The sequence below is a fragment of the Rousettus aegyptiacus genome, unplaced genomic scaffold, assembly GCF_014176215.1.
Source record: "Rousettus aegyptiacus isolate mRouAeg1 unplaced genomic scaffold, mRouAeg1.p scaffold_m13_p_1, whole genome shotgun sequence".
NCBI classification, from domain to species: Eukaryota; Metazoa; Chordata; class Mammalia; order Chiroptera; family Pteropodidae; genus Rousettus; species Rousettus aegyptiacus.
Window position 1 is genome coordinate 81,791,686 of NW_023416284.1, and position 27,492 is coordinate 81,819,177.

At 38.6% G+C, this 27,492-nt stretch overlaps 1 protein-coding gene across 5 annotated transcripts in view; it reads right to left on the bottom strand.

Moving 5' to 3' along the window:
• The window catches only part of FARS2 (phenylalanyl-tRNA synthetase 2, mitochondrial), a 442,133-nt gene that overhangs the window by 115,551 nt on the left and 299,090 nt on the right, over positions 1-27,492 (bottom strand). Inside the window, exon 8 of one of the 5 annotated variants that reach the window (XM_036229447.1) lies at positions 26,412-27,486. The exons of the other annotated variants lie outside the window; for them this stretch is intronic. Coding sequence (XP_036085340.1) covers positions 27,432-27,486 — 55 coding nt within the window. The 3' untranslated portion in view covers positions 26,412-27,431. Of the gene's footprint in view, positions 1-26,411; positions 27,487-27,492 lie in introns of those variants that run through there. 5 annotated transcript variants of the gene reach the window in all.

Sequence of the window (27,492 nt, forward strand, 5' to 3'; positions counted from 1 at the left end):
AAGTAAGGAGAGATAAAAATAAAATGCATACTGCACTGAACAAATGGCATATGGTATGATTTATAAATATACACATTTTGTCTCTCTCTCCCTCACGCACCCAAGCCCCAACTCTGCCTTTCAAAATACTGGCCTCTTGCCCTAGTTTGAGATGCCTAAACAGAAGGCTTTAGGATTGTTGACACCATTATTTCCTTACAGACTGTCAAGAGAAAGGCTTGTTTGTCCACTACCACCAGTCAGGAAATGCACTGGAAGCCCGTTCCTTAGGACTCAGTGAGATGTTTTTAATGGCCTTTCCCATCAAAGCCAGAAGCTTCTCTCACCACATTAGCAACACCTTAGATTTGGCCATTTGCTGTATGTTAATCCAGAAGCCCAAACAAGCCACATTTGCCAAGAAGCACTATCAAAAGTCTCTGTGAACCGATTCCCTAATTTCCTCTTCTTCACTGGATTTTAGTTAACTGAAAAATCAAAGGGCTGCAGGGAAGAGTAGCTGGGCAATTTTGAGAGAGCAAAGTGGTCAGTAAACATAGCCACACATCAATCTTTGATTTCTGCATGTGACAGAAGCTCGGTGCCTTGAAAGGAAAATGGAGGAAAACCAACTTTTACTAAGTTCTTAGGAAGATAAATTTGTTTTTACACAGCACTGCAAGGTATTCCTTTTTAAAATTTAGGGGTTTTAAAAAATATTTTTTATCAAGTTATATTTGCGCATATGTAAATAGCCAAATAAGGGCTTTTTCTGAAAAACAGCAGCTCTCAGTCCCAGTCCTGCCACAATCAGCTCCCCAGAGGCAACCAGTTTTTAACCCTTCTACCTGATTCCTTTAGTATTTATCTTACATCTTTAAAATAGATAATTTGCTACTTCTTGGGGTTTTGTTTTGTTTTCATTTTAGGCATTATATACTAACTCTCCATTGTAGGGGAAAAACGCTTAGCTCTCTTTCACACCTCACTCCCCTTACACCACCATTCTTTGCACACACACGTCCCACCATCTTCCCAACAAAAGTATGCTGAGATTTTGTAACTCATCATTCAGAGTTCACCCTGATGTGTGCACTCCTAGACTATGCTTAATTTTCCTTTTCTGTGCAACTTTTTGTTCTCCTTAGATTTAATAACAGTGTCGACTTTTCAATTGTGTTGTTTCTACAAATCTGTGCACTCCCATGCTCTTCTCCTGTTGTGATGCAGGTGGAAGGCACAGTGTAGTGGTTACAAGTATGCACTGTCTGGGTTCAAAACCCAGTTTTGCCACTTACTAGCTATGTAGCTCTGGACAAATTATTTAGACACTGCGTGCCTCAGTTCCCTTATTTGCACAAGGAAGATAATAATAATTACCTATCGAATAGGGCTACTATTATTTGTTAATGTATTTATGCTTAGAATTGTGTCTGACAAACAGTGACTACTCAATAAACAGAAGGAGTGATGACTATTACTAGGTATGCCATTATTATATCCTGCTGAAGTTTCCCTTGGAGCCATATGATTTGCTCCAGTCTGGATGATCCCCCGTCAGGAAGACTGCATCACACCTGGGGCTTTGGGACAGCAGTTCTCTATCATCTTGGGGATGCCTGTGCCTCTCTCTTATGTCAGATATCCTGCTCCGGGATCTTGTCTTGGTTTACTTTCTTTTTGGTTGACATGGCCTGAAGTATTCTTTTACCTTCAGGCTTGATGAGTATTGGATTCTAGGTTGAAAATAATTTTTATTCACACTTCCGAAGACATTGGCTTTCTAGCTTCTAGTGCTACTGCCAAGACCTGATATCATTCTAATATCTGATTCACATTTTATGTGTCTCTCAGCTTTTAGGATCTTCTCTTTTTTCTCTATCACTCCTTCAGGCCCTGAATGTCTTGGTGTGGTTCTAATTTTGTTCACTGCGCTGAGTAGTCAGTGAGTCCTTTCAATGTGGAAATGCATGTCTTTCGGTTCTGGGAAATTTTTCTTCATTATTTCTTTGAGGAGTTCCTATCTTTCCTCTGTCCTCTCTTTCTGGAACTCACCTTATTTGGATGTTAGACTTGCTGCACTGTGCTCTAATCTTCTTATGTTTTCTCTAAATTGTTTTTTCTTTTTAGGAAAGCTCAACTTTAGTTTTTAATCTTTCTACTAACTTTTACATTTTTGCTATCACATTTATGAGTCCTTCTGTTCTTTGAATATTCCATTTTAAATGAGTCTTTTCATTTTTGTTACTAAATACACCATCTCTTACTTCTCCGAAAATGTTCAAGGCAAGTTAGTTTTTTCATGTTTTATTCTCCCTCTACAGTCTATAGTTCTTTCAAGCTGTATTTATTGTTTTGTGGTTGTTTGTTTGTTTGTTTTGCTTTGTTCCTACTTTGTGAATGCCTGATATTTCTTGGATGTGTGTTCACATTTCAGAGTAAGCTGTTGGAGTCCTGTGTTTTCTGCATGCACAGGGAAGGCTAAGGCTTACTGAATGTGTGGTTTACTGGAACATAACCTGCGTACTTCATTTCTTGGGAATCCCTGATATGAATATATTATACTATTTTCTCATAGGCTGGTAAGATCCCCGGATTGGCTGTTCCAATCTCTCACTGGGCAACAGTGAAGATTATAACCATAGTGGGCAGGGTCCAGGGAGGCAAGTCGGTGAAGAAGGCAGGGTGCTTCAATACCCAACTAATAAACTTTCCCTTCAGGCCCCAAACCAGAGATCTTTTGCTTTGTCCTCTCCAGAGATAAATGTTCAGACTTCAACCAAGATGAGGCTTATTGGTTATTGGGCTGTAACAGGTATGCTACACAGAACTGGGAGAAAATCCGGGAATCTGCTTTTCAGGTAAACTTTTAGTGGACAGTCCTGTTTCAGCCCTATCTTCACCCCTACTCCCAAAGTAACCGGCACTAATTCCTGAATCCTGGGGGTACTGTAGTTTAAGTTGAGTTGCTTTTTGACTTTATCCACTGCCTACTTAGACTTCAGCATTTTAGAGTTTGCTTACATATAGGTTCCACTTCTATAACTGCTTTTCGGTTTCTAAAATTATGTAGGTGAAGTCTCCTCTTCCACTGACTTAGTTCTTGATTAACTTATGTCTCAAAAAAAGAAAATCTTTACTATTACTGTAATAGCATTTTGAAAGGTAACTGAGGTTAATGCTTATGTTCAATCTGTCATCTTTAATCACAAGTGTACTGACCTTACTTCTTAGGTACCAGGAGAGAGAAAGTAATTCGTTGACGTTCACAAAACTGGTAAGAAATGAAATCAGAACCTGAATTCAAGTCTGCCTGATCCTAAAACCCAACCCTTTCCACGAGAGTGTACACGCCTCCAGAAGAGCACAGAGCATCTTCCGCTAGGAGCCATGTAGTACAGGTGGATTCCACCCTGAAATCAGAGCTAAGATAAATACTGCGAGACCTTGAAGATTCAGGTGACGTCTCTTAGCCTACTGCTGCTACCACATCTCTTCCACACCTTGTCCTGAATATCCCACACTTTTGCTCCATGCATCCTACCAAAAGCCGAGGCTCAGTGCTCTGACCTTAGTTTGAAAGGATTCCTAACAGGGAAAGAATAGTTCTAACAGCGAGGCCCTTGCCCCACAATATAAATGCCAACTGTTGCCTTTTCCAATGATCAAAAGATTTCTGCGAAATGAAAGAAACTCCTTCTCAGAAAATGTCTGAGGTATTTTTACCAAAAAGGAACTTTTAGGTCTCACTCACTAACAGCCATTGCTTTCATCTTATGATCAACTTTAGACTCCATGTGACAAAATGACCCCATAGATCCCCACCAGGATCAATCTATTCTATATAGCTAGTGGAGAAGAACACAGGCTCTAGAATCACACAGGCTGGGGTTCAAGTCCTACCTTTGTCACTTACTGCTTATGTGGACTTTGGACAAATTACATCAGTTCTCTAAGCTTTGATTTTTCTCATCTATAAAACAGTTTTAACATTCACAGGATAGAGCTGCTATCAGTTTAAATGAGATATTATATGTTAAGCATTAAGCATAATACATAGTAGTGCAGTTAATAACTGCTAACTGGTATTTTTTTTCTTGTTATTACCACATTAAAGAAATAGTATGCACGAGAAAAAAAAATGTATCTATGTATGGTAACGAATAGTAACTAGACATATTGGGATGCTCATTTTGCAATACATACAAATATTGAATCATTGTTTGTATACATGAAACTAATATAATGTCATATGTCTATTATATCTCAACAAAAACATTCATGTTACGAATTCACTTAAGATTTATTAAAATATCTACTATGTTCAGAGAGTTGTTTTATACTTTGTGAAAGATACAAAAATGAATATAAATCAGTTCTATGTTAAAATGGTTTATGGTCTGATGCCAGGTAGGGCAAACACCATGGGTATCCCGTGTGATGTTACTGGGAACGAGTTACCTGACAGCCAGCATGCACAGCTCCTGGCCCTGCATTAAGCCTGGCGGGCAGGAGGGTCGGTAAAAGCTGGCTTCGCTGTTTCTAGGTTGCTCCCAACCATGCAAATCTTCTATACAATGTATACTGGGGACAGAAACTTTGGTTATATAAAAGTTTTAAAAAGTGAAATGATGCAAGCTACTTGAAGGATACCGGAGATAAACGATCTATTTATATTTTTATGGCAAAGACATAAATAGAAAAAAACGCAGCACCCAAGGAAATGTTCCTTAAAATATACATACAGCATGGATGAGAGATATGTGCACGGAACAAACAGATGCTAACTATATACCTTTTCACATCAGTCATAACTCAGCAAGATTCATTAATTCAAGGAGATTTGCCAACTACCATTATAATTACAGAAATTAACCCTCTAATAAATTGGGGCATGATATGCTTCAGTGATTTTTAAAAATATTCTGGAATAAGACTGTTAAAGAGAATAATGAGGAGCTCCTAAACCCCAGTCTTGACTATTAACCCATAGGTATATATAAAACAATGTTGTTTTATATAGCATTTATTCATTCAACAATGACTGAGTACCTGCTAAGTGCCAGGGACTGTCTGGTCCCTGGGTATACAGCATGAGCAATACAGACAAAGTTCTTCTTTCCATGGAATATGTTTGCTGGTAGACACTAAACATGCTAATAAATAATATTTTTCATAGATCTAAAAAATGCTGTAAAGAAAATAAAAAAGGATAGTGGGCTTGAATTATATATTTCAAATAAAGAGAGTTGGGTAAAAAAAATCTAGCTTTTGAGATTTAAATTCTTTAAAGGATAGAAAGAGAGAGGTTGAGAAGACAGGGGTGGGGCGGGAAGAGGCAGGGGAAGAGAAAGCAAAGATTAAAAAAGCAAGCATCAGAGAGGAGGTGAAGGAGTTCTGGAGCTCATGAAACAGAGACGAGGAATAGATACTCATCTAGAGATCCCAAGTCCAAAGAGCCCTCATGTCCTCCCCTCTTTCCTTTCAACCTACAGTAAATGGGTCCCTATTCAGAGGGAGAGGGATGCAATCCCTAGCTCCCACTCCAAACACACAGAGCTCTGACATACAACACCCAGGGAGAGAGAGAAGTATGCTGCCCCAGGAGACCAGGATGGGATTCGGGATTTAGAAGCTCAGACTGGCACATGGATGGCATGAAGATCTGGGGATATCATATTCTTGCCAGCAAGTGAGAGCAGGCACTAAGGACTTAAGAGGCCAGTCCTGTTTCTGAAGTTTGAATGAGGTACTGACATTAGTGAGTTGACAAAAGAGGCTGGTTGGCTGCTAAGAGATGTCAGGTTTAGCATTTAACTTGATGAGTCTACCCTGGTTCATAACATATGACTTTATCAAAGGGAACTGCTCTGAAATTATCCTATGTCTCTCAAACTACTTACAAACCAAATGATAGTACATTTGTTTACAATGAGAAATATAATTGTTATTGAAATCAGAAGGCCACATGTCTGACATTTCACACACATTAATTCATTTAATTCTCACAACGGTCTGAATGTAGTAGGAACTATTATTATCTCCCTTTTAGAGATCAGGAAACTGAGGCACAGAGAGATTAAAATAACAGCAAGTGAGTGCAGAGCTGTAATTCAAACCCAGGCAGTCGGGCTCCAGATTTCATGCTCTTAACCATTAGGTTACAAGCTAATTGCAGGAGTTGTAAAAAGAGAGGGACTGGAGAAGATCATTTGGATCACTGGACATGTGGTAGTATCACTTTGTGTAAGTTAAAGCGCATGTTTGTATTTTACCTGCACATAATTCTTGTCATTTCACCATCTATCTCTTCCATTATGCTTTATTTTGAACCTGTTTTTGTTCTATTGTGTATTCAAGGTGTGGTGCTTGACTTATAAGATACAAGCTTCTCTAACTTTCTGAATGAAGAAAGCAGTGATTTGTGTGAGTTTGATAGAGTAAGTTATAAATTTTCAAAGATGATATAAGAAATCTTTGGTGATCAATTCATCGCCAAAACTTTTTAGATTATCTATTTTTTCTAGCTTCTAATGTCGATTCCATTTTACTTTGAAGACATGGTTGATTATGTTAAATTCTAGTTTTAATTCCAAGTATTTCTTCTCATCATCTTGGCCTACTTTTTGAACCAAGGCAGTCAACGAATATATTTTGATTATCTGCTATATGCCAAATACTGTGCTAAGGGTACAAATGAATAAGATGTTGGACCCTGCCAGGAAGGAAGGGAAAGAGGAGGCAGGAAAAGGCAGGTAGGCCTAAAGTCACCCTCCCTGCTCAGAATGGGATAAAAGTAAAGAATCTCCTGGTAAAAGAGTAGTTAGTAATAGAGAACAACTGTGCCCTTATTAACTGTGGGTGAGGAACACAGCAAACAAAACTAAACCAAAAATATATCTGGGTCAGTGTTTTCATTTTCCTGTTCCAAAATCTCAAACTCATCAGTGGAAACAACAAGCGAAGAAGACATGGAGGGTTTCATATCTCCCCCTTCTGTGTACTCTCTGACGAAAATGGCTATAGGAACCAAAGAAAACCATCATAGTACTAGTAAACAGACTGATAATCTAAACCCTATTAGACATTATTTTAAAAATCCTTCATCTTTCTATAGCAAAGGAACCACTGGAATCTCAGGCCACAGGACAGAGACCACTGATGGGCAATGCTGGAGTGGATGGGGAAACTATATGACTCCACTCCCTCAATCCACTGATAGGAAATTGGTTATAAGATTTAAGTGATTTGTTCAAGGTTATATAGCTGCTTAGTGGCAGAGCCACCAGAGCCTATATATGTTCTTCCCTAATCTAACTCTAATTGCAGTACTGTAGCCTTTATATTAAGGGTAGCATTAGACATACTCTGAAAATAGTGAGAGATCATGGGAATAAAAATGACATCAGACTTCCAGTCAAACTGGAGTAGGTAAAGGCTGTGCTTGCCTCTTGCCCAAGACATGAAAGTTACAACTAAATTACAGAACAACCATCATTGAGAACCTGAAGACTAGCTGAACAAAACTCCTATAACCAAGGAAATAAAGAAGCCATACCTAGACTGATTGAAGGGGCAGGGACTTGGAATGGGAAGGTCCCACACCCATGGTGCAGCGGTTAAGAAACAGGAAGCATATCTTGGTTGTGGAGGTCCCCACTGAGGAGTGAGGGGTTCGAGCCCCACACCGGGCTCCTCAGCCCAGGGCTCTGGTGCTGGGAAGAGGGGTCCCCACAACCCCTGGCTGTGAAAACCAGAGGAATTGTGGCTGAGTGAGACAGAGGGCTGCTGTAGACCTAGATGCTACTGGTCTTAAATAAGGGCCTATGCAGAGACCCACTCACTCATAGTCACTTGCTCTGAGCTTCAGTGCTGGGGCAGCAGCTCAAAAAGCCCCAGGGACACATGGGGAGGAGCTGGATTGACTAGCTTCAGGGAGAGGGCTGGAGTGGCAGGGGACGTGGCAGCTCCCTCTGGGTATGGAAATGCTGGTGGATGCCACTGTTCCTTTGTTGAGCTCTCTTCCCACCCAGCCGGCAGATGCAGGCGGGCACCAATCTGAGCTATCCATCAAGTTGGCAAATACCATTCACCTCACCCTAGTGATTCCCTGAGACCCTGTATGGGAAAGTCCCAAACTTCCTCCAGTGGCTTTTTCACACAGATGGCCTCTTTTGGCTCATGCTGTGGACATTCCCAAAAATCTCTCAAAAGGTCCATAAATACCCATTAAGCAGCAGCTGGCGTTGGCATGCTCCATACCTCTTGTTAAATAACTCTTAATAGCAGCCGGCCTCAGTTGGCAGCCTGGCTTCTGTTAGGCACTTCCATGCACAGCACAGGTGGCTACCAACCACAAGTGACTTTGTAACTCATACCAGGTGTCTCTGAGCTGGGCACAGGAAGAAGGTGACCTTGGACTGCACTGGATCTCCTCCCAAGAGGCCCCAGAACCAATAGGCATGGTGGCCACCTTCAGATCACAGCTGAGAACCATTCAATTAAGTCCACAAATGACACACCCAAAGGGCTGACTCGGCAGGAACCAGAGCTCTGTTAAAGCAACTCCTATCCTGTGGGGTCGGCCCCTGCACAACAGTTTGTCCACTGTAGACATGGCCATACCTCACAGCCAGTTAGCCTGAGGTTCAATCCCCCACATTGATGTGCCAACAGCAATCAAGGCTCAACTGCAACATGAATTCATACACAACCCACACAAGGAACACACCTAGAACAACCAACTCAGGTGCTCAGATGAGGGAGACTGTGCCACTGGGTTCCATGGAACACCTACTACATAAGAACATGCTGCCGAGACGGGGAGACATGGCAGGTCTACCTAATATAGAAAAACAAACACAGAGGGCCAAAACGAGGAGACAAAGAAATAAGTTTTGAATGAAAGAACAGGACAAAACTACCCACCCTCTAAAAAAAAAAAGAAGAGTTAAACAAAATGGAAACAAGCAATATACCAGATGTACCAGATGCAGAATACAGAATAATAGTTAAAAGGATGTCCAATGAAATTAGTGAAAAAATAGGTGAACTCAGTGAGAACTTCAAAAAAAAGATAGGAAACAAAAATAGAAATAGAAAACATATTCAAAAAAACAGTCAAAAATGAAAAATACAATAACTGAAATGAAGAATACATTAGAGGGAATCCAGTAGATTTGATGAAGTAGAGGATTAAATCAGCGATATAGAAGGCAAGGTAGTGAAAGATACCTAATCAAAACAGCAAAAAGGGAAAAAAAATTAAATGACGACAGTTTAAGAGACCTCTGGGATAACATCAAACATACCAATGTTCACACAGTAGGGGTACCAAAAAAAGGAGAGAGAGAGAGAGAGAGAGAGAGAGAGCACGCGTGTGCAAAGGATTGACAACCTATTTGAAGAAATAATGATGGAAAACTTCCTTAACCTGGTGAAGGAAATAGATGTACAAGTACGGAAGTGCAGAGTCCCAAAAGACATGAACCCAAAGAAGCACACATCAAGACACATCATGATTAAAATTGCAAAGGTTAAACACAAAGAGAGAATCTTAAAAGTAGCAAGAGGAAAAGAAGTTATCTAGATAAAAGGAAGTTTCCAAAAGACTGTTAGCTGACTTCTCAACAGAAACCTTGCAGGCCAGAGGGATTGGCATGAACTTTTCAAAATGTTGAAAAGCAAAGACTTAAAATCAAGATTACTCTACCCAGGAAGGCTATTGTTTAGAATCGAAAGAGAGAGAGAGAGTTTCCCAGAAAAGAAAAGAAAAAACAAAGGAGTTCATCATCACTAAACCAGTATGTAAGGAATGTTAAGGGGATTTCTTAAAAAGAAAGGATCAAAATAAAAAAATGAACAAGAAAATAAAGGAGAGAAAAAAATTCTCACTGAGAAAGGCAAACACATAATAAAAGCAGTAGATCAGCCATACGAAGCTAGTGTGAAGGTTAAAGGCAAAAGTAGGAAGATTATGTGTAATTATGACAATAAATTAAGGGATACACACATATACACACACGAGAGATAAAAAATAATGGCAATGTAAATGTGGAAGGGGCGGGTAGAAATTGTAATGATTTTAGAATGCATTCAAACTTAAGTGACCATCAACTTAAAATGGACAGATACAAACATAGCATGATATATGTATGTATGTGTATATATATATATAGTATATGGTAAGCACAAACCAAAAATCTACTAGAGATATATACAAGAGAAAGAAATCCAAGTACAACTATAAAAAGTGAGCAACGTACAACAGAAGAGAGCAAGACAATAAGGAAAAGAGAAAAGCCATAAAAACAATAAAAAACAATTAAAAACGGCAATCAATAACTATGTGACTATCAATACTACTTTAAATGTAAATAGACTAAAGTGCTCCAATCAAAAGACACAAGGCGACCGAAGGAATAATAAATAAGACCCTTACATACAGTGACTACAGGAGACCCACTTCAGATCAAAAGATACACACAGGGGATAGAAATAAGCAATAGTATAAGCAAATGATAAGGAAAAAAAACAAAACCAAATAAACCTTACGTAAAATCAATTATAAGAAGAAAACTGAAAAACACACAAATGTGTGGAGGCTAAATAACATGCTACTAAACAATGAATGGGTTAACAATGAGATCAAGGCAGACATTAAAAGATAACTTGAGACAAATAAAAATGAAAATTGAATGACTCAAAGTCTATGGGACATAGCCAAAGCAGTTCTAATAGGGAAATTTATAGCAATATAGGCCTACCTTGAGAAATAAGAAAAAATCTCAAATAAGCAATCTAATCTTATCCCTAAAGGAACTAGAAAAAGGAGAATAACAACAATGAGTGAGCAGAAGTAAGAAAATAATAAAGACAAAAACAGAAATTAATGAAATTGTCTATAAAACAAAAAAGATCAATGAAATCAAAAATTGGTTCTTTAAGAAGATAAACAAAATTGACAAACTTTTAACCAGATTCATTAAGAAAAAAGAAGGCCCAAATAAATAGAATCAGAAATGAAAGAAAAGTGACAACCATCAACACAAAAATACAAAGAATTATAAGGAAATACTATGAATAATTACATGTCACCAAATGGACTACCTGAAAGAAATGGATTGATTCCTAGAAATATACAATCTTTTAAGTACGAATCTGGAAGAATCAAAATCTGAACAGACCAATACTTGCTAACAAAATCACATCAGTAATCAAAAGACTCCCCAACAAACAAAAGCCCTGAACCAGATGACTTCGCAGGTAAATTCTACTAAATAGTTAAAGGAGAATTATCATTGATACACTCTCGACCTCATTTTATAGGGTCAGTGTTATCCTGATACAAAAATCAGTCAAAACATTAAAAAAAAAATGGTAATTTTAGGCCAATATTCTTGATGAACATAGATACAAAAATACTCAACAAAATATTAGCAAGCAAATTCCTCAATATATTAAAATGATCATATATCATGATCACGTGGGATTTATTCCTGGGAAGCAAGTATGGTTTAATATCTATGAATCAATTAACACAATACACCACATAAAAAAAATGAAGGCTAAAAAATCATATCATTACATTAAAAGATGTAGGAAAGCATTTGACCATATCCAACAACTATTTATGATAATAAAAAACCTTTCAGAAAAGTGGTGATAAGAGACAACATGCATCAATATAATAGAGGCCCTACCTATATGACAGACCTGCAGCTTGCAGCTAACATCATACTCAATTGTGAAAAGCTGAAAGCTTTTCAGGAAAGGAGAAGGATGTCCATTTTACCATTTATATTCAACATAGTATTAGAAGTCTTGCCAACAGCAATCGGACAAGAAAAAGAAATAAAACACATCTGAACTGGAAAGGAAGAAGTAAAACTGTCATTATTTGCAGATGACATGATACTGTAGAGAACCCTAAAGAATCCACCAAAAAACTACTAGAACTGATAAATGAATTCAGTAAAGTAGCAGGAAAGATACAAATTTATTATTCAGAAATCAGTTACATTTTTATATACCAAAAACAAACTACTGGAAAGAAAAATTAAGAAAACAGTTCCATTTACAATCACATCAAAAAGAATAAACTACCTAGAAATAAAATTAACCAAGGAGATAAAAGAACTGTGCTCAGAAAATTATAAGACAATGAAGAAAGAAACTGAAGAAGATACAAATAAATAGAAGGATATACCATGCTCATGGAGAGGAAGAATTGACATTATTACAATGTCCATACTACCCAAGACGATCTACAGATCCAATGCAATACCTATATAAATACCAGTGACACTTTTCACAGACTGGATCAAATAATATTACAATTTATATCGAACCACAAAAGAACCCAAAAAGCCAAAGCAATCTCGAGAAAGAACAAAGTTGGACATATCATGCTACCTGACATCAAAGTTTACTACAAGGCTATCTATAGTAACCAAAACAACATGATACTGGCATAAAAATAGACACGCAAACCAATGGAACAAAACAGAAAACCCAGAAATAAACCTACATCCATATGGTCAATCTATGACAAAGGAGGTAAGAATATACAATGACAGTCTCTTCAATAAATAAATGGTGGTGGGAAAACTGGAGAGACACATGCAAATAAATGAAAGTGGATCACACTCTCAAGTGAAATAAACTGAAAATGGATTAAAAACTTAAATATAAGACCCCAAACCAAAAAACTCCTAGAAGAAAACACAGGCAGTAAACTCTCTGACATTGCTCTTAGTAATAACTTTTCTGACATATCACTTAAGGCAAGGGAAACAAAAGAAATAATAAACGAATGGGAGTGTGTCAAACAAAAAAGTTTTTTTTTTGCACAACAAAGGAAACTATCAACAAAACAAAAACAATATATTGAATAGGAGAAGATAATTCACAGATGATATATCTGATAAGGGGTTAATAGCCAAAATATAACAGAAACTCATACAACTTAACACTTCTCCCCGCAAAAAAACCCACAAAAATCTGATTAAAACAATAGGCAGAAGACCTGAATAGACATTTATCCAAAGACGACATACATACAGATGGCCAATAGACACTTGAAAAGGTGTCCAGCATCACTAGTCATCAGAGAAATGCAAATTAAAACCATAATATCACTTCATACCTGTCAGAATGTCTATCATTAATAAATCAACAAATAACAAGTGTTGGTAAGAATATGGAGAAAAAGGAACATTTGTGCATTGTTAATAAGACTGTAAATGAATATAGCCACTATGGAAAACAGTATGAAGGTTCTTCAAAAGATTAAAAATAGAATTAGCATATGACCCAGGAATTCCACATCTAGATATATAACTGAAGAAATCCGAAACATTAATTCGAAAAGATAGGTACACCCCTATGTTCATTACAGCATTATTTACAATAGCCAAGATATGGAAGCAACCTAGATGTCCAGTGATAGGTGAATGGATGAATAAGATGTGGTACATACATACAATGGAATACTACTTGGCAATAAAAAGTGAAATCTTGCCATTTGCAACAACATGGATGGTCCTAGAGGGTATTATGTTAAATGAAATAAGTCAGACAGAGAAAGACAAAGACCAAATGATTTCACTTATGTGTAGAATCTAAAAAACAAAATAAATGAAAAAAACAATACAGAAACAAACTCATAGATACAGACAACAAATTAATGGTTGCCAGATGGGAGAGATGTTGGGGGATTGATGAAAAAGGGGAAGGGATTAAGATGTACAAATTTCCAATTATAAAAATAAGTCATAGGAATGTAAAAAAAATGAAGCTTATGACTGTGGTATTTTATAAAATATTGCTAAAAGTAAAGCAGTTCTCAAACTTGAAAAAAACAAAGGGCAAAAAGTAACCTCCAAGAAAACCTTAGCATTCTCATCTTGTATTTCCCTATTGCTCTCTCTCTATCCTCAGTTCCAGCTTCCTGTTGTACTTGAAGACTCATCTTCATCATCTCAATCTGCCACACCATGAAAGATTCACATTTAGAAATATAAATGTGAGACTGAAAATAGGATGGCCTCCTTGCATCATTTTATTCCTGTAATTCCCCCACCCCCTGCCCCTGTACTTCTTAAACCTGAGTAAAAAATACATAAAAATGCCTCACTATTTGAATGAAGTGCGAGACAACCAATTGCCATAAGGCACTAAAAATGATAAAGTTGAAGAGCTTCTTTTATAAATGAGTGATTTATCCTACAGCCTAAGGAAACATATGAGGCCTGTGCCATTAATTTTAATATTTCACACGTGCCAATTATTTGAAACACCAGGTCAATTCAATTTAATGCAGCCAACTGTGCCAGACAACACAAACGCTAAGACAAAGGCAAAATTCAACTGGACCAGCCCTCCCTCCAACATAATTTTCATGTGAGGCCCCCTTCTTCAACTTGAAAGCTTCTGCATACATTGGCTTTACTTTTGTTTTAGTTCACACACCCAGAGGAAATTTCAGAGGATAGTAAAGCAGAAAAATGACTACATGGCACTGAACAAAAGGTGTGTCCGCTCTTCTGCTTTGGTCTTGTCGTTCATAAATTAATCTGTAAAGCCTGGCCTGAGTGTGGGGAAAGAAAGAGGGAAAAACCTGTCACTCTTCTTCCCTAGTCCCTCAGGGTTTGTTAATCTCTTTATTCTCTCCCAAGGTAATAGTCAAATCAGTCACGCAGCTCAATTTACTTTGCCTGTGATTCTAACTGAATAAATCTAAAATAACAACAGATGCACTGGCCCAGATCTTTGGCCAAATTCCTCTTACTTACAACACATTCTGGCTGTTTTAATTCTCCCTGCAAGCAGGTAAAAGCACTCTGCTGTAGTCTCTGATTTTATTTTATTTAAAAAAATTTTCAATTACGGTTGACATTCAATATTATATTAGTTTCAGGTGTACAGCATAGTAGTTAGACATTTATATAAGTGATCCCTCTTGATAAGTTTAGTATCCACCTGGCACCATAGTTATTACAATATTATTGACTACATTCCCTATGCTGTGCTTTACATCCCTGTGACTATTTTTAACTATCAATTTGTACTTCTTAATCCCTTCACCTTTTTTCACCCAGCTCCCCCAACACAGCTCCCATCTGGCAACCATCAGTCTGTTCGCTGTTATCTATGAGTTTGTTTCTGTTCTGTTTGTTCATTATTTTTTTATTATTATTAAGATTCCACATAAGTGAAATCATATGGTATTTCTCTTTCTCGTCGGTCCCTGATTTTACACCAGAGGCAGAATGACTGTCATTTGTTGTTTCGGAAGTTGCTCATATTTACTGATGGGTAAAGGGTTTACAGAATAATCTTGGAAGAATTTAAGGATCCTTGAAGGTGGGAAGGATATCTTATCTAAGTCACTTAGTTTTTAAGTCAGAGATGTTTAGAAAAGTACTATTCTGTGCTTCTTTAGAATTATAAGATCTCAGTCAACTATAGGGGCTAATTTAGTCTATTTTCTAAGTTACATTAAGGTAAGTCCTCAATGATCTGGAGTTTGTAGCTATTCTCATTTGTAAACATAGTCAGAGGATGGCCAATATAATAAACCTGCCACTTATTCTAGCTTCTCTCAATCCTTTTGCAGATGGAGCATGTAAAAACTATACTACATACTGGGAGTAGGAATATAGATTGAAGCCTCAGGAACAACATTGTAAGATAAACAAGTCACCGATATTGAGTTTAAAACTAGTAGATCAAACTTTGGAGCCTCCAATCTTTTCTGTGAGGAGAGCATCACTTCGAAAGAATGCTTTCAAGGGGATCATGTGGCTAAGCATGCTGAGTGGCTTTTTAAGATTATATGTATAGAAATGCTGACATTCTTTCAGCATTTGAAAGACAAGGGTTAAAAGGAACCAATATACAGGCTGCTGCCCCTCAAGGAAGGAAGAAGCAGGCCCAAGAATGGCTGTGCTACGGCTGAATGGTGATGGCGTAATGAAGAGATCCCATTTTACTGACAAATGCGGGTACCCTTCTCTGTCTGAGCATTGCCCCACTGTAAGATGGTTGTTGTAATGAACATTTCTGCTTGGCATGCAGGTATTTTCATTATATGTTCACTGTATATCCTTAAGAGTTGGAAATTCTTTCTCATGGGTTCAGTAAGTGTGCCAGCAAGCACTTGGGGCCAGGAACCTCCTCTTCTCTCTTGAACAGAGACCAAGTAGTCTTCATTTTCTCAATACTCCCACTCAACACTTGACCCTAACCATTTAAGTTTTTCTTTCACTGGTAAAATTATTCCAAGTCTTTTATTACCCTTTCCAGTCCCCTGTGTCTTGGACTAATAGAGCTCACGTTCCACAATTGCTCAGGCTGAAGAGTGTGCACCAAGCAATCCATGCTGAAGACTGGCTCCCAACCTCAAGGAAACCCAGTGAAGGAGAAGGTAGGTGTAGGGTTAGTAGCCCAAATCTCTCCTTGCTACCAGGACACCTCTGAACTCAAGTTCATGCTTTAACGAGAGCTGGTTGGTCACCTTGTCTTTGTATAGAAGGGCGGAACATGATAAGCTAACACACTGCTGCTGTCATTAGCACTGCCCAAATAGCAGGGAAATGTTTACTGAGTGAATGAATAGATGAATGTCAGCATCACTACCTGGAGCAAGGCTCCATATGTATTAAATATCTCACGGCCCATGCACATCAGCCCCCATTTGAGATTTTTCTTTTCATATTTGTTTTAAGCCCCTCTATTCTCACATCTTATTTCTAATCACAGCTCAGAGTGAAACACATGTAAGGTAATTGCTCCTTGGTGTGCTGTGGCAGCGCTCATTGATTAAAAATCATTTTCAGAGGGAACACTATAACAAGGAGTGTTGATCAAAGCTGGATTACTATTTTAGTTCTTTGTGTCACCCACATACATTTGCTCCCCACTTCTGGAAAAAAAATTGTTTGTGAAGATAGATCATAAGGGATTTAAGAGTTTTTCTTAGAGTGAAGCTATTTATTTCCTGAATTAACATAAAATAAATATTTCTTTACAAAGCTGCTAATAAAGCTTTTTCCTAAAGCTCAAGTTCTAAGCCCTTAATGTCACTTCTTCAATCCTCTCTCTCTGGGATGAGGCCATGTTCATGTCAGGATGCCATGCATTGCAGGGACATGCTTGATCAGAGCCACAGCAAATATACTCATTGAGGCTGCCAGGGGGTGGAGTATCATGAGGGCACAGAGGGATCTTTGAAGACATAAATCAGGCTCTGGAGGTTTTGATGCAGCCAGCAAGTTTACTCACAGGTCCCATCTTTGTGTGGTTGCCACACCAGCACAATGGACTCTGAAATGATCCGCACCTAACACAGTACAATGCATTTCAAATTTGTCCTTAAGTTATTTACAGCTGTGCAAATGACTCTCTATCCTGGAGAGCAGACCTCCAAGGTTTGCAACAGAAGCTGAAGTGAGAGGCACAGGAGGAAGTTTTGTTTTGGCTTGCTTACATTAAAAAAAATCCTCTCCCATTGTTTTTCCTGAGATGCTGGGTTAGATTTCACATGCAGGGGCAAAGACAGGATCATCTATAATGTCAACTCTCAATTACTGTTTTTAAGGGAAAAAATGACTTTTGAAATATTCCAAAAGGTTTTAAAAAGTGAGAAAAATTTTTTTCAGAGTAACAGTTTTATCTTGGAGTAAACCATCATTAGTCCTTAATCGAAACAATGAGAAAGCTTAAACAATGAACAAGTGACTTAAAAAAACAAACAGAAACACACTGACTTAAAGTATTTAGAAGAGCACTATACATAGATTGTTTTCTATAGAAATAAACTTGTCCCTGCAAAATGATAAGTTACATGTGTCTGAAATACATGACTGTATAAATACATGTATGTATGTGTTATATATACATACACATTTAGACATACACATAGACATTATATAGTAGTAGCAGCATAAATCTGGCTAAGGGGATTTTATTCATTCAGTGAATAGTAATTGTCCAATCATTATGGTAAGCACTGATGAAAACAGATAAGCAAAACAAAATTCCTCCCCCTAAGTTTACAGTTTACTGGGGAGAGACATGAAAATACTATGTGCAATAAAATGTTAGCGGCTTTCTGATGATGTACGTGTAGGCACAGTAAAACACCAAAGATAAACAACTCTTTTTGGAGGACAGGGGTATCATAAAAGGGTTCCTAAGGAAAGTGATCCTTGAGTTGCCCTGTGAAGGCTGCTTGGTGGCCTCTGTGTTTGAACTCTCCGATACATGGTAATCCATGCTTGGTATGTATGGTAACTCAGAGATAACCATTTTGGAAAAGCAAGCATCTTTATATTAGTTCCCTGGGCTAAAATTAATACTGAATTTCATTACCTGCGCTTGGCCTGAGAGTGTGCTGTCCTTAGAACTGTATTGCATTTGTATTTGGCATACAAATGCAATGGACAGTTCAGCGTAGAGATGCCTGTTGAACAAAATCAGTTGGTGCACCTCCCTCTCTGTGATTCTGTGATGACACATCAGTGTAAGAGCACCAAGGGAGATGAATGGTGTTCTGAAAATAAGGACAATCTTATAAAATAGCTGTTTATTCTTCTCACAGTAATCTTTCCAGTAGGAAGAGAAGTTGACCTGTCCTCCAGGCTGTACTAGAAGCAGGGCAGTGGGGGCTTTCCCATGAAATCTCTGTTGTCAGTTAGCTATGTGAGCAAACTTTGTGAGCAAAGTCTATTACACTGATCTGGAAAAATAAAATTCTGGTGCCTCAACTAGGGAGGTGAGCCAACTTCCAGATTTAATTTGTCATTCTGCATGATATGAAGCAAAGTAGAGCTTCTACATCTCCTTTAAGTCCTGTCACAACTACTTAACGCCTGTGTAACATTAGGCCTGCAGGTTAGATTCTCTGAGCCTCAGTCCTCCCACTACACCAGTACATAATATAGTACTTCATACAGATACCATACACACCCATCCCTAAGAAGAGTACCCACATGGGATTACAGGAAAAAGAGACTTGAGAAAGATACACACTCATGAAAAAGTTAAACATTATCTTGTGGATACAACCTTTAAGATGATTTGAGAGTTGATTAAAGAGACAATTTACCGTAGGGCAGGCAAGTAATCCTTGGACACTAAAGCTTTGAAGCAAGGAGAAGAAAGCAGGTGACCTTCCAAAGGCCTCTGTGTTCTAGCCAGACACCCAGGACCTGAAGCGGCAGACAGGCAGCAGGTATGCCAAAGCAAGGACACTGGCCACATCTTTAATGGTGAGTGACAGACTGGTTCTGAAGAAGGACCTTGCTTGTCAGTCAGTGAAATGCTGTGGGTTTATCGTATACCTTTTCAATGCCCTATGCCTCAAGAACCCTCATTGGCACTATTCTCACTGACCCATTTGCAAAGAAGGAACCACACTGATTAAAGAAGAGACGAAAGTAGGTCTGATTCCCTAATTCACAACAAAAGGTGGCCTTTCCAGGCACCATAGAGTTTCCCACAGCGTATTTATGCAATGGCCTGGACCAGTTTCCTCTACGTAAGCAAGAAGAATCTACTTCCTGAAAATCTCCCAAAATATTCTGAATATGTCTGACATGAATCCAGATGAGCTCAAATCTTCAGAAGTTCTTTAAGTGCAGAGTATAAACATTATAACACTTCACATGCAAATTCCAAATACTCCGAAACCAACATGGCTTCCAGTTAAATGATAGTTCCCACGACAAAGGTACAAAGGGATAAAAGTACAGTGACGGGCATTGGGAACACACTGGCAGCCAAACGGAAAGCTGAAAAAAACACATTAAAATTAAAAATCCAATCACCTTGCTGTAAAATACTAGAATGTACTTTTAAAAACTTCATCTCATTTTAAACATTTAAAAGTATAATAATACTTTGAAGTTATTATACTATTTTGTAACATGATGAACCAGTGGCTCAAAGATGCTAACTGACTTGTCCGAATGAGAGAGAAGATGGGGTGAGAAACCAGGTCTCTTTCTACTACAACAATCAACTTGATTGCACATGCATCTCAAAGAAAACTCTTAAGAAGTATGTTTTATCTAGTAGTGGACAGGCTAGATAAGCTGCCTGACAGTTTGAGCACTGCTATGGGAAGGCTTAGATTGCCTGTTGCCCTCACTAACCCTGTATAAGTCTCCGTGTTTAGGCTACATGACCCTAGCAGCAGGCCTAGACCAAGAATGGGTGCTGGTCATGCAGCAATGAGTGATCTGAACTCTGCCCAACAGAGGCCCACATCCTGGTGGTGACTCTATGGACCAATCAGATCCTCCTTCCTGAGGAAGCTGGACATGTCACATACAGAAGAAAGTCTTTAGAAATGAAGAAGGCGCCACCATGGTTGAACCCTGTAAAGGGAGCACATAATAGAGGCATGGGTCAAGCTTCCTGGATGGTAGCAAAGTACCCAATCCTGAGAGAGATGAGTTCTCAGTGAGGCCTGCTCTGAGAAGCCTTGGGTTTTATGTCCTCTCCACTAGTTTATACAACCTCCCAGCAAGTCTCTGGTCCCTAAAGAAGCTCTTTTCATTAACCCAAAAGAACAAACATGATTATTTCAAAGTCCTGTATTAGAATGTAGACTCAGAGAGTGACCGAATGTCACCATCTCCCTGTGTATGGTATAGCATCCCCAGGCAGAAGTTACCCTTCCAAAAGGGTGCTCCTTGTGTTCACTGCCCATCTTAGACATCAGACTGGGACTGAAATTGAGAGCTATCCATTAATTTTCCCATGGGCAGCTGCTGTGGGATGAATGTGCCCTCCACGCTAATCCCCAGTGCCTCCAAATGTGGCTATAATGAGATAGGATCTTTACAGAAGTAATTAAGTAAAGAGGTCATACAGGTGGCCCCTAATTCAATGTGTCCTTATTGGGATATTGAGATTGGGATACAACACATACAGAGGGACAACCATATGAGGACACAGGGAGAAGACAGCCACCTGCAAGCTAAGGAGAGAGGCCTCGAAAGAAACCAAACCTGCTGATACCTTGATCTTAGACTTCTAGCCTCTAGAACTGTGAGACAATAAAATTCTGTGGTTTACTCATTCTGCGGTATTTATTATGGCAGTCCTAGTACACTAATACAGCAACCTTCAAGCTGGGTCTCTACAAAGATACCAAAGAGGCCCACAAGTGATTAAAGCTATATGCTGGAAGCACTATAGTGATTTGGTAGGAACATGTCCTGTGCTCAGACTGCTGGGGCTGAATTCTGGCTCTGCCACTTAGGAGCTGTGTCTCTTTGGGAGAGACACTTTATTGCAGCCGCCTTCTGTCTAAAAGGGAGCCCAGAATGCTGCATGTCTTGGAGGAGAGTGGTAAAGGTGTAATGAGGTTAGTGAATAAATGCAGTGTAGTGCTGGAGCCAAGTAAACAAGCCCTTGAGAAAGGTTCACTTTCATTCTTATGCAATTAATTAAGACGCCATCAGATAGGCCTAATTGGATGTAATATAAAGAGGAAGGGGATATTTATATTCAAGCATTAGTCTGACCTAGCTCCTCATTCTGCTCTGGATCCCTCTTGTTCATCTTCCACATCATGATTTGCCACACTCTTGGGAGTAGCTTGCACCACTGAGCTCTAGGACAATGGTGTGTGTGTCAATTTGTCTCCCTGTGCACTTGCCTGAAGCTCACTCTGAGAGTGTTTATAGAAAGATCTGATAAAGAGGCTTTGCTTCTAACCAATATGTTTTATGGAATTCTCACCATCTGGTGCCTGGGGTGGCTTTTCTAGGTTTCTGAGGCACTCTGCTCACTGCCTGAGCTCTCTTGGACATGTGAACTGCTGGCGCCAGTGCAATAACTCACTGATTGAAAGAGACACTTAGGCTAACAAAGAAAGTTCCTAAGTGCCAAAGAAAGTACTTAGGCATTTAGGTTAACAAAGAGGCTCTCAGAGGACATCAACAAGACCCCCATTGTACTTCCAGGAAGCCTCTGATGGGCTCCTGGGGGCAAGTAACAGAAATTTACTCTTGCTGGTTTGATGGAGAAGAGAAATTTATTTCAGGGAGCCAGAGGTGAGGCATGCCTTCCAGCCCCAGGAAAGCATAGGAATGAGACTTGATGGCCCTCTGTACTCCAGCTTGGCCTCCCATCTCTACTTCTCTCTATATATGTTTGGTTCTCTTCTCTATAGACTGCCATTCTTTGCCTTTCTGTTCATGGCAAATAGACGTGAAAGGCAGCTCTGTCAAAAGAAAGACTGAATTTTTGTCACCCCTAATTGTAAATTCTCTTCATGGGTCAAGTGTCTGTCCAAGTCCAGTCAGCTGAGACTGGGAATAGGTTGTGGGGGGAAAGGGATTGTAGAGAAGAAGCCTCACTGGACAAGATGGTTGCCATAGCCCAATGCTCTGTTCTGGATCGGGAGAGAGAAGTTCACAGAGAAGGGGAAATCACTGGGAGCCTGGAGGATACCCCAAAAGGTACCCACTATACCATTAAGTCTTAGCTACAAAAGCTCAGGGTTCTGTAGTCAAACTCAAGCTCACTATCATATGAACAACACTTCCTCACAGAGTTTTTACTTTTAGTCTTCCTGATAAGCTCTGCCATTTTCTTAGCTACACCCAGTGGTATTATTTTATATGTGATTTTGAATTCTGGCATGCTGATTAGACATCTCCAAACAGACATGCTGATTAAAAACAACAACAAAAAACCTATCACACTTCTTTAAAACTCAAAAAGAAATGCAATTGCCTTTTGTAAATTAGTGAAATGATGGTATTTTAAAATACATGTCTAATAGTTGATGTGCTTTGAAAATTATTTTTACCATGAAATAAATTTTAAAACAGCAGTAGATAATAGCAAAACAATGTCATCTCTTAAAAATGATTGATATCTCTTGTTTCATAAACACTGACAGAAACTATTTGGTATATTCACTTACATCATCAAATCAAATGCTCATTGAATTCCAAATCGTCATACAAAGTGCTGTGTGCCTCTTGCAGGATCCCTCTGGTATTTAGGCTCGGGGTCTGAATCAAAACCTTGATTAACAAAGATGCAGGTCCTGTCCAGAATGGAAGGCTCATCAAATATCGCCCTGCAAACAGGTGTGCCAGCTACAAATTCCCATTCCGTCCTTCTTTACCACAAGGCATACTTCTCATTTCCTCCACTGTGCTTTTCTACCAGTGACGTACATAAAAGTATGTCTGAGAACCACTTGATATAAGACATTTTATTGTTTATAAAACCCTAACAGAACAAGTGAGAAAAGCACTTGAAGAATTAAGAGAAGAATTCAAATGACTAACAAATACATAGAAAGACTATTCACTAGTCATTAAAATGACCAAATGCTCTGATAAATATATGTAAATAAATCTAATATAAGAAAGAAAAGAAGGAAAAAAGGAGGAAGGCAGGAAGAAGGAGAAAAAAGGAAATAACTCCTAACCTTCAAGAGGTGAAGAGGCAATAAAAAATTTGCAGTAATAAGGAACTGGTATCCCGGATATATAAAGACCTCTTAGAGCTACATTTAAAAAAAAAAAAAAGAAAGGAAAAAGAAAAAAAGGACAAACAACCCAATTTAAAAGTTTTCAAAGGACTCAAATACATATTTCCTTAAAGAAGGTATATAGATGGCCAATAATCAAATGAAAAGATCATTTAGCCACATGGAAATGCAAACAATACCTGCACGTGGACCAGAGGGAGAGGCAGAGGGTAGGAAGAAAGGAAAGCAGGAAGGGAGAGAAGGAGGGGAGAAGGAAGGAAAAGGGAGTGTTAGGAAAGATGTGGAGAAATTGAAAACCTGTACAATGAAGGTGGGAATGTAAAACGATTTAGCCACCATAGAAAACAGTTTGGCAGCTCCTCAAAAAGTTAAACAAACATAGAATTATCAAATGACTCAGCAATTCTACTAGGATAAACCCCAAAGACTTGAGAACACAGGCGCTCAAATAAACACTTCTGCATACATGTTTATTCACAGTAGCCAAAGATGGAAATAACCTGATGTCCATTGAGAGATAAATGGATAAATGAATTGTAGTACATACATAAAATGGAAAATTATTCAACCATAAAAGAACAAGTATTGATACATGCTAAAATGTAGATAAAACTCAAAAACCTTATGTAAGCGAAAGAAGCCAAGCACAAATGTCACACATTGTATGATTCAATTTTACATGAAGGTTCCACAACATGGAAATCCAAAGAGAAAGAGTGTAAACACGTGGTTGCCGGATGCTGCAGGGTGAAGGCGGGGAATGGAAAGCAGCTGTGTGATGGGAATGGGTTTTGTCTGGGGTGATGAAAATGTCCTGCAACTGGATAACCAAAAAAGAGGTGATTGTGGATGTGCTGGATATCACCAAATTGTCCCTTGAAAATGGTTGCTTTTGTCTTGTGAATTTGACCTCATTAAAGAAATTTTTAGTGCACCCCTTCTATGGGGATACCATTTAAATGAAGACCAATTTTAAATAGGCTTGAATCCCAGAATTTGAGAGACTTTGGATTCAGAGGTAAAATGCACTGGAGCAAGTAATGGCTGTGAAGATAGCCATCTGCTATGGATTGTTTGGGTCTATTTTTCCACAAAATACACCCATGTGATACTTGAACAGATACAATTTCTTTATTTTTATGGGGGAGTGGGGTGGTAAACTGGTTTTAAAAACATAATGCAAAGGCTGGATTGATAAACAAATATAAAGTTTTATAATTATTGATTATTTAACTTTATTTTTCATATTTAGTGATGATAAAGAACTGTAACCACCATCTAACTAAAATTATTAGCCACTCAAGGCAGCATCCCAACAGATCATAATAGCTATTTTTCAGAGTTGCTTAAAAGTGTGTCAGAATGATTGAATGTACTTTTAATTAAACAAATTTGCAATTATGAGTATAATAACTCCTTGTCATTTTTACATTACGGCATGAGCTAGAAATAAAAAAAAAATCCTCCTTGTAGTAAGTAAAAACTAAGTAAAATTTTCACTTAAAATAGTTAAACAATATAATTACAATATACAAATGTATAAATCTGGTCATATGTTATGGGGTCCATTTTCAGGTCTCCATTTGGTCCAGCCATTGGCCCAGCAAAGCTGCCTGCAGGGAAGGATAGTACTGAAGACCTTAGATAATTTAAAGGCAGGGAGGAAGAACTCCACAGGAAAAGGCCGTGGAGATGAGCAGGAGCAGGCTGTGACCACTGCCTTGGAGCCCCAGCTAAAATCTCTAAAACACATTTGTTTTCTGAGAAACACTTAAAATGGCTCTGCTTTGAAGGTTGAAGGGACCTTGAATTATAGTTGTCTATTAACTATTAGGATTTTTCCATTTTGAATATCTACATTGATCTCTTTTACTTAAACTATGCTAAGAATAGCTTCTATTCGGAATAGTCTTTTCAAGAAGTTGATCTGATTAATATTGCCAGATACATTCTGTATCAGACATGATATAACATTCTTTGGGATTCATATTTAAATAAATTCTCTTGCGGTAAGAATCCTGAAATGAGAAGATCAATGTATAGGTACTCATTGTAAACAATATTACCTACACAATGCACAGGTAATCAATGTAGGTTCAAAAAAAAAAAAACATTCTAAATATAATTAACTCTGTTTTCCTTGCAATATGTTCCTCACACCTTTATTTCCTAGCTTTCTTTCTCTCATTTTGGGGAAGCTGTTTTGGCTTGAGAGGTGAGTGCAGGTCAGGTCTAAATCAAGAACTGAGTGTACTTTGTATTGTACTGCACTTCTGCTCTTCAGGGGTGGTCTCATCTTTTGGCGGAGGCAATTCCATGCAGCAGGTCACTAGATTCCCCTGCCATACAAACTAAAGAGAAGTATATGCAATCTTAAGGAGTTTTTTCCTCCTCATGTGCCATTTTAAGAAATGCTGATCAAAGTATTATTCAAATTCCAAATTCCATTCATATTTTCAGGTCTTAATTTGCATGCCATTTGCTTTCTTCCATTAAAGACACTAGCTATCGCCTATGAAATAAATCTAATGAGGTTTGTCTTAAGTGAGCCACCCCAGTGCTAGGATGGGATCTGGTCACTAATCATCATGTCTATATAATTCTTACTTTTCAGAGAAGGCCTAGAGATTTCAAATGTCTTACTTCATCCTTTAAACAAGTTATATAAGGAGGGAAAATAAAAACAGGTAAGTGATAGAAAAGCAAAACTCCTCTGCGGCATTACTGAAGTAATCAAATAACCCCCACCGCTCCTCCTACTTCATCCCTACCTCAGAGTCAACCACCACCCTCACAGTCACACAAGTCAGGACCCTGGGAATTACATTTCACTCTTCCATCTCCATGTTCTCTTCCTCAAATGAGCCCAACTTTCTTATGGGTTTTAACTCCTAAATCCCTTTTCCATTCGTTAGCTTCTTCCCACAAGGCCCCTGCCACTCTCTTGTCTCACTCAGACTACTCAGATGTGCTTCCACATCTTTCCCTGCCAACAGTCTCAAGACAAATAATTATTTAAAAACTGCACACAGCTAAATTAGCTCAGTGGCTTCCCACATGTTTTACCAGATAAGTCCACATTTTTATAAGGCAATACAAAGCTTTTACAATCCGGCCCATTCCAAACCCTCCACCTGCATTTCTCCCCACTGCTTTTATATGTTTGGCACGTTAATTACTCATCTCTCTGCCATGTTGTTTTTGTGCACACTACCTGGAATTTCTTGGCCCCTTCCATATGTAATTCCGATTTGCCTTTCAAGATTTACCCAAAGCATGATCTGTAAAAGATTTCTTAGCATTTAAAGCAAAGTAAGGTGCCCCTTTTGGAAATCATGGGGGTGCATCTGTCATCTAAGTCACTTTTCATATTGAATTGCAAATACCTATTATGTGTACCGGCCTATGAGACTGTAAGTTCCTTGAGGACAAGCACTCATTTTTAAAAATCATTTTTATATCTCTTGACCATCATAGCATAGTGTCTCACCTATGGTACGTGTTCAATACATGTTTAATGGAATGAATGAGTCACAACTTTAGATAGCATTAATTTTCAGCTACTCTAGCTAAGAGAGGAAAAAAACAAACATTTAAAATTCATACTGAAAAGAAACATCTGGAGCCTAGGGGCCAAGCCTCATCTCTGCGGCGCTCGAGAGTTCTCTGACAAGGAAGCTGACTTCAGCCTGTTACCGCTTCCTTCTTGTCCCCTTGCAGTGCCAAAAGCCTCCAATTGCTCATGTCTTAAAACTCATTTGGTCTCAAGTGATGGAAACCCACATCAAACCATTACAGGAATTACACTTGCTTATGGAATCTGAGGAAGGAGTGAACAATCGAGCTGCGGGAAGCGTGGGGTGCAGCTGGGCCTCAGAACAGGATGGAACTGGGGATTCAGGCACGCCAGCATTTTCCTTCCATCTCACATCTCTGTTCTGCCGCTTCCTTCTCTCTCGCTGCTCTCCACATTCTGCTCACTACAG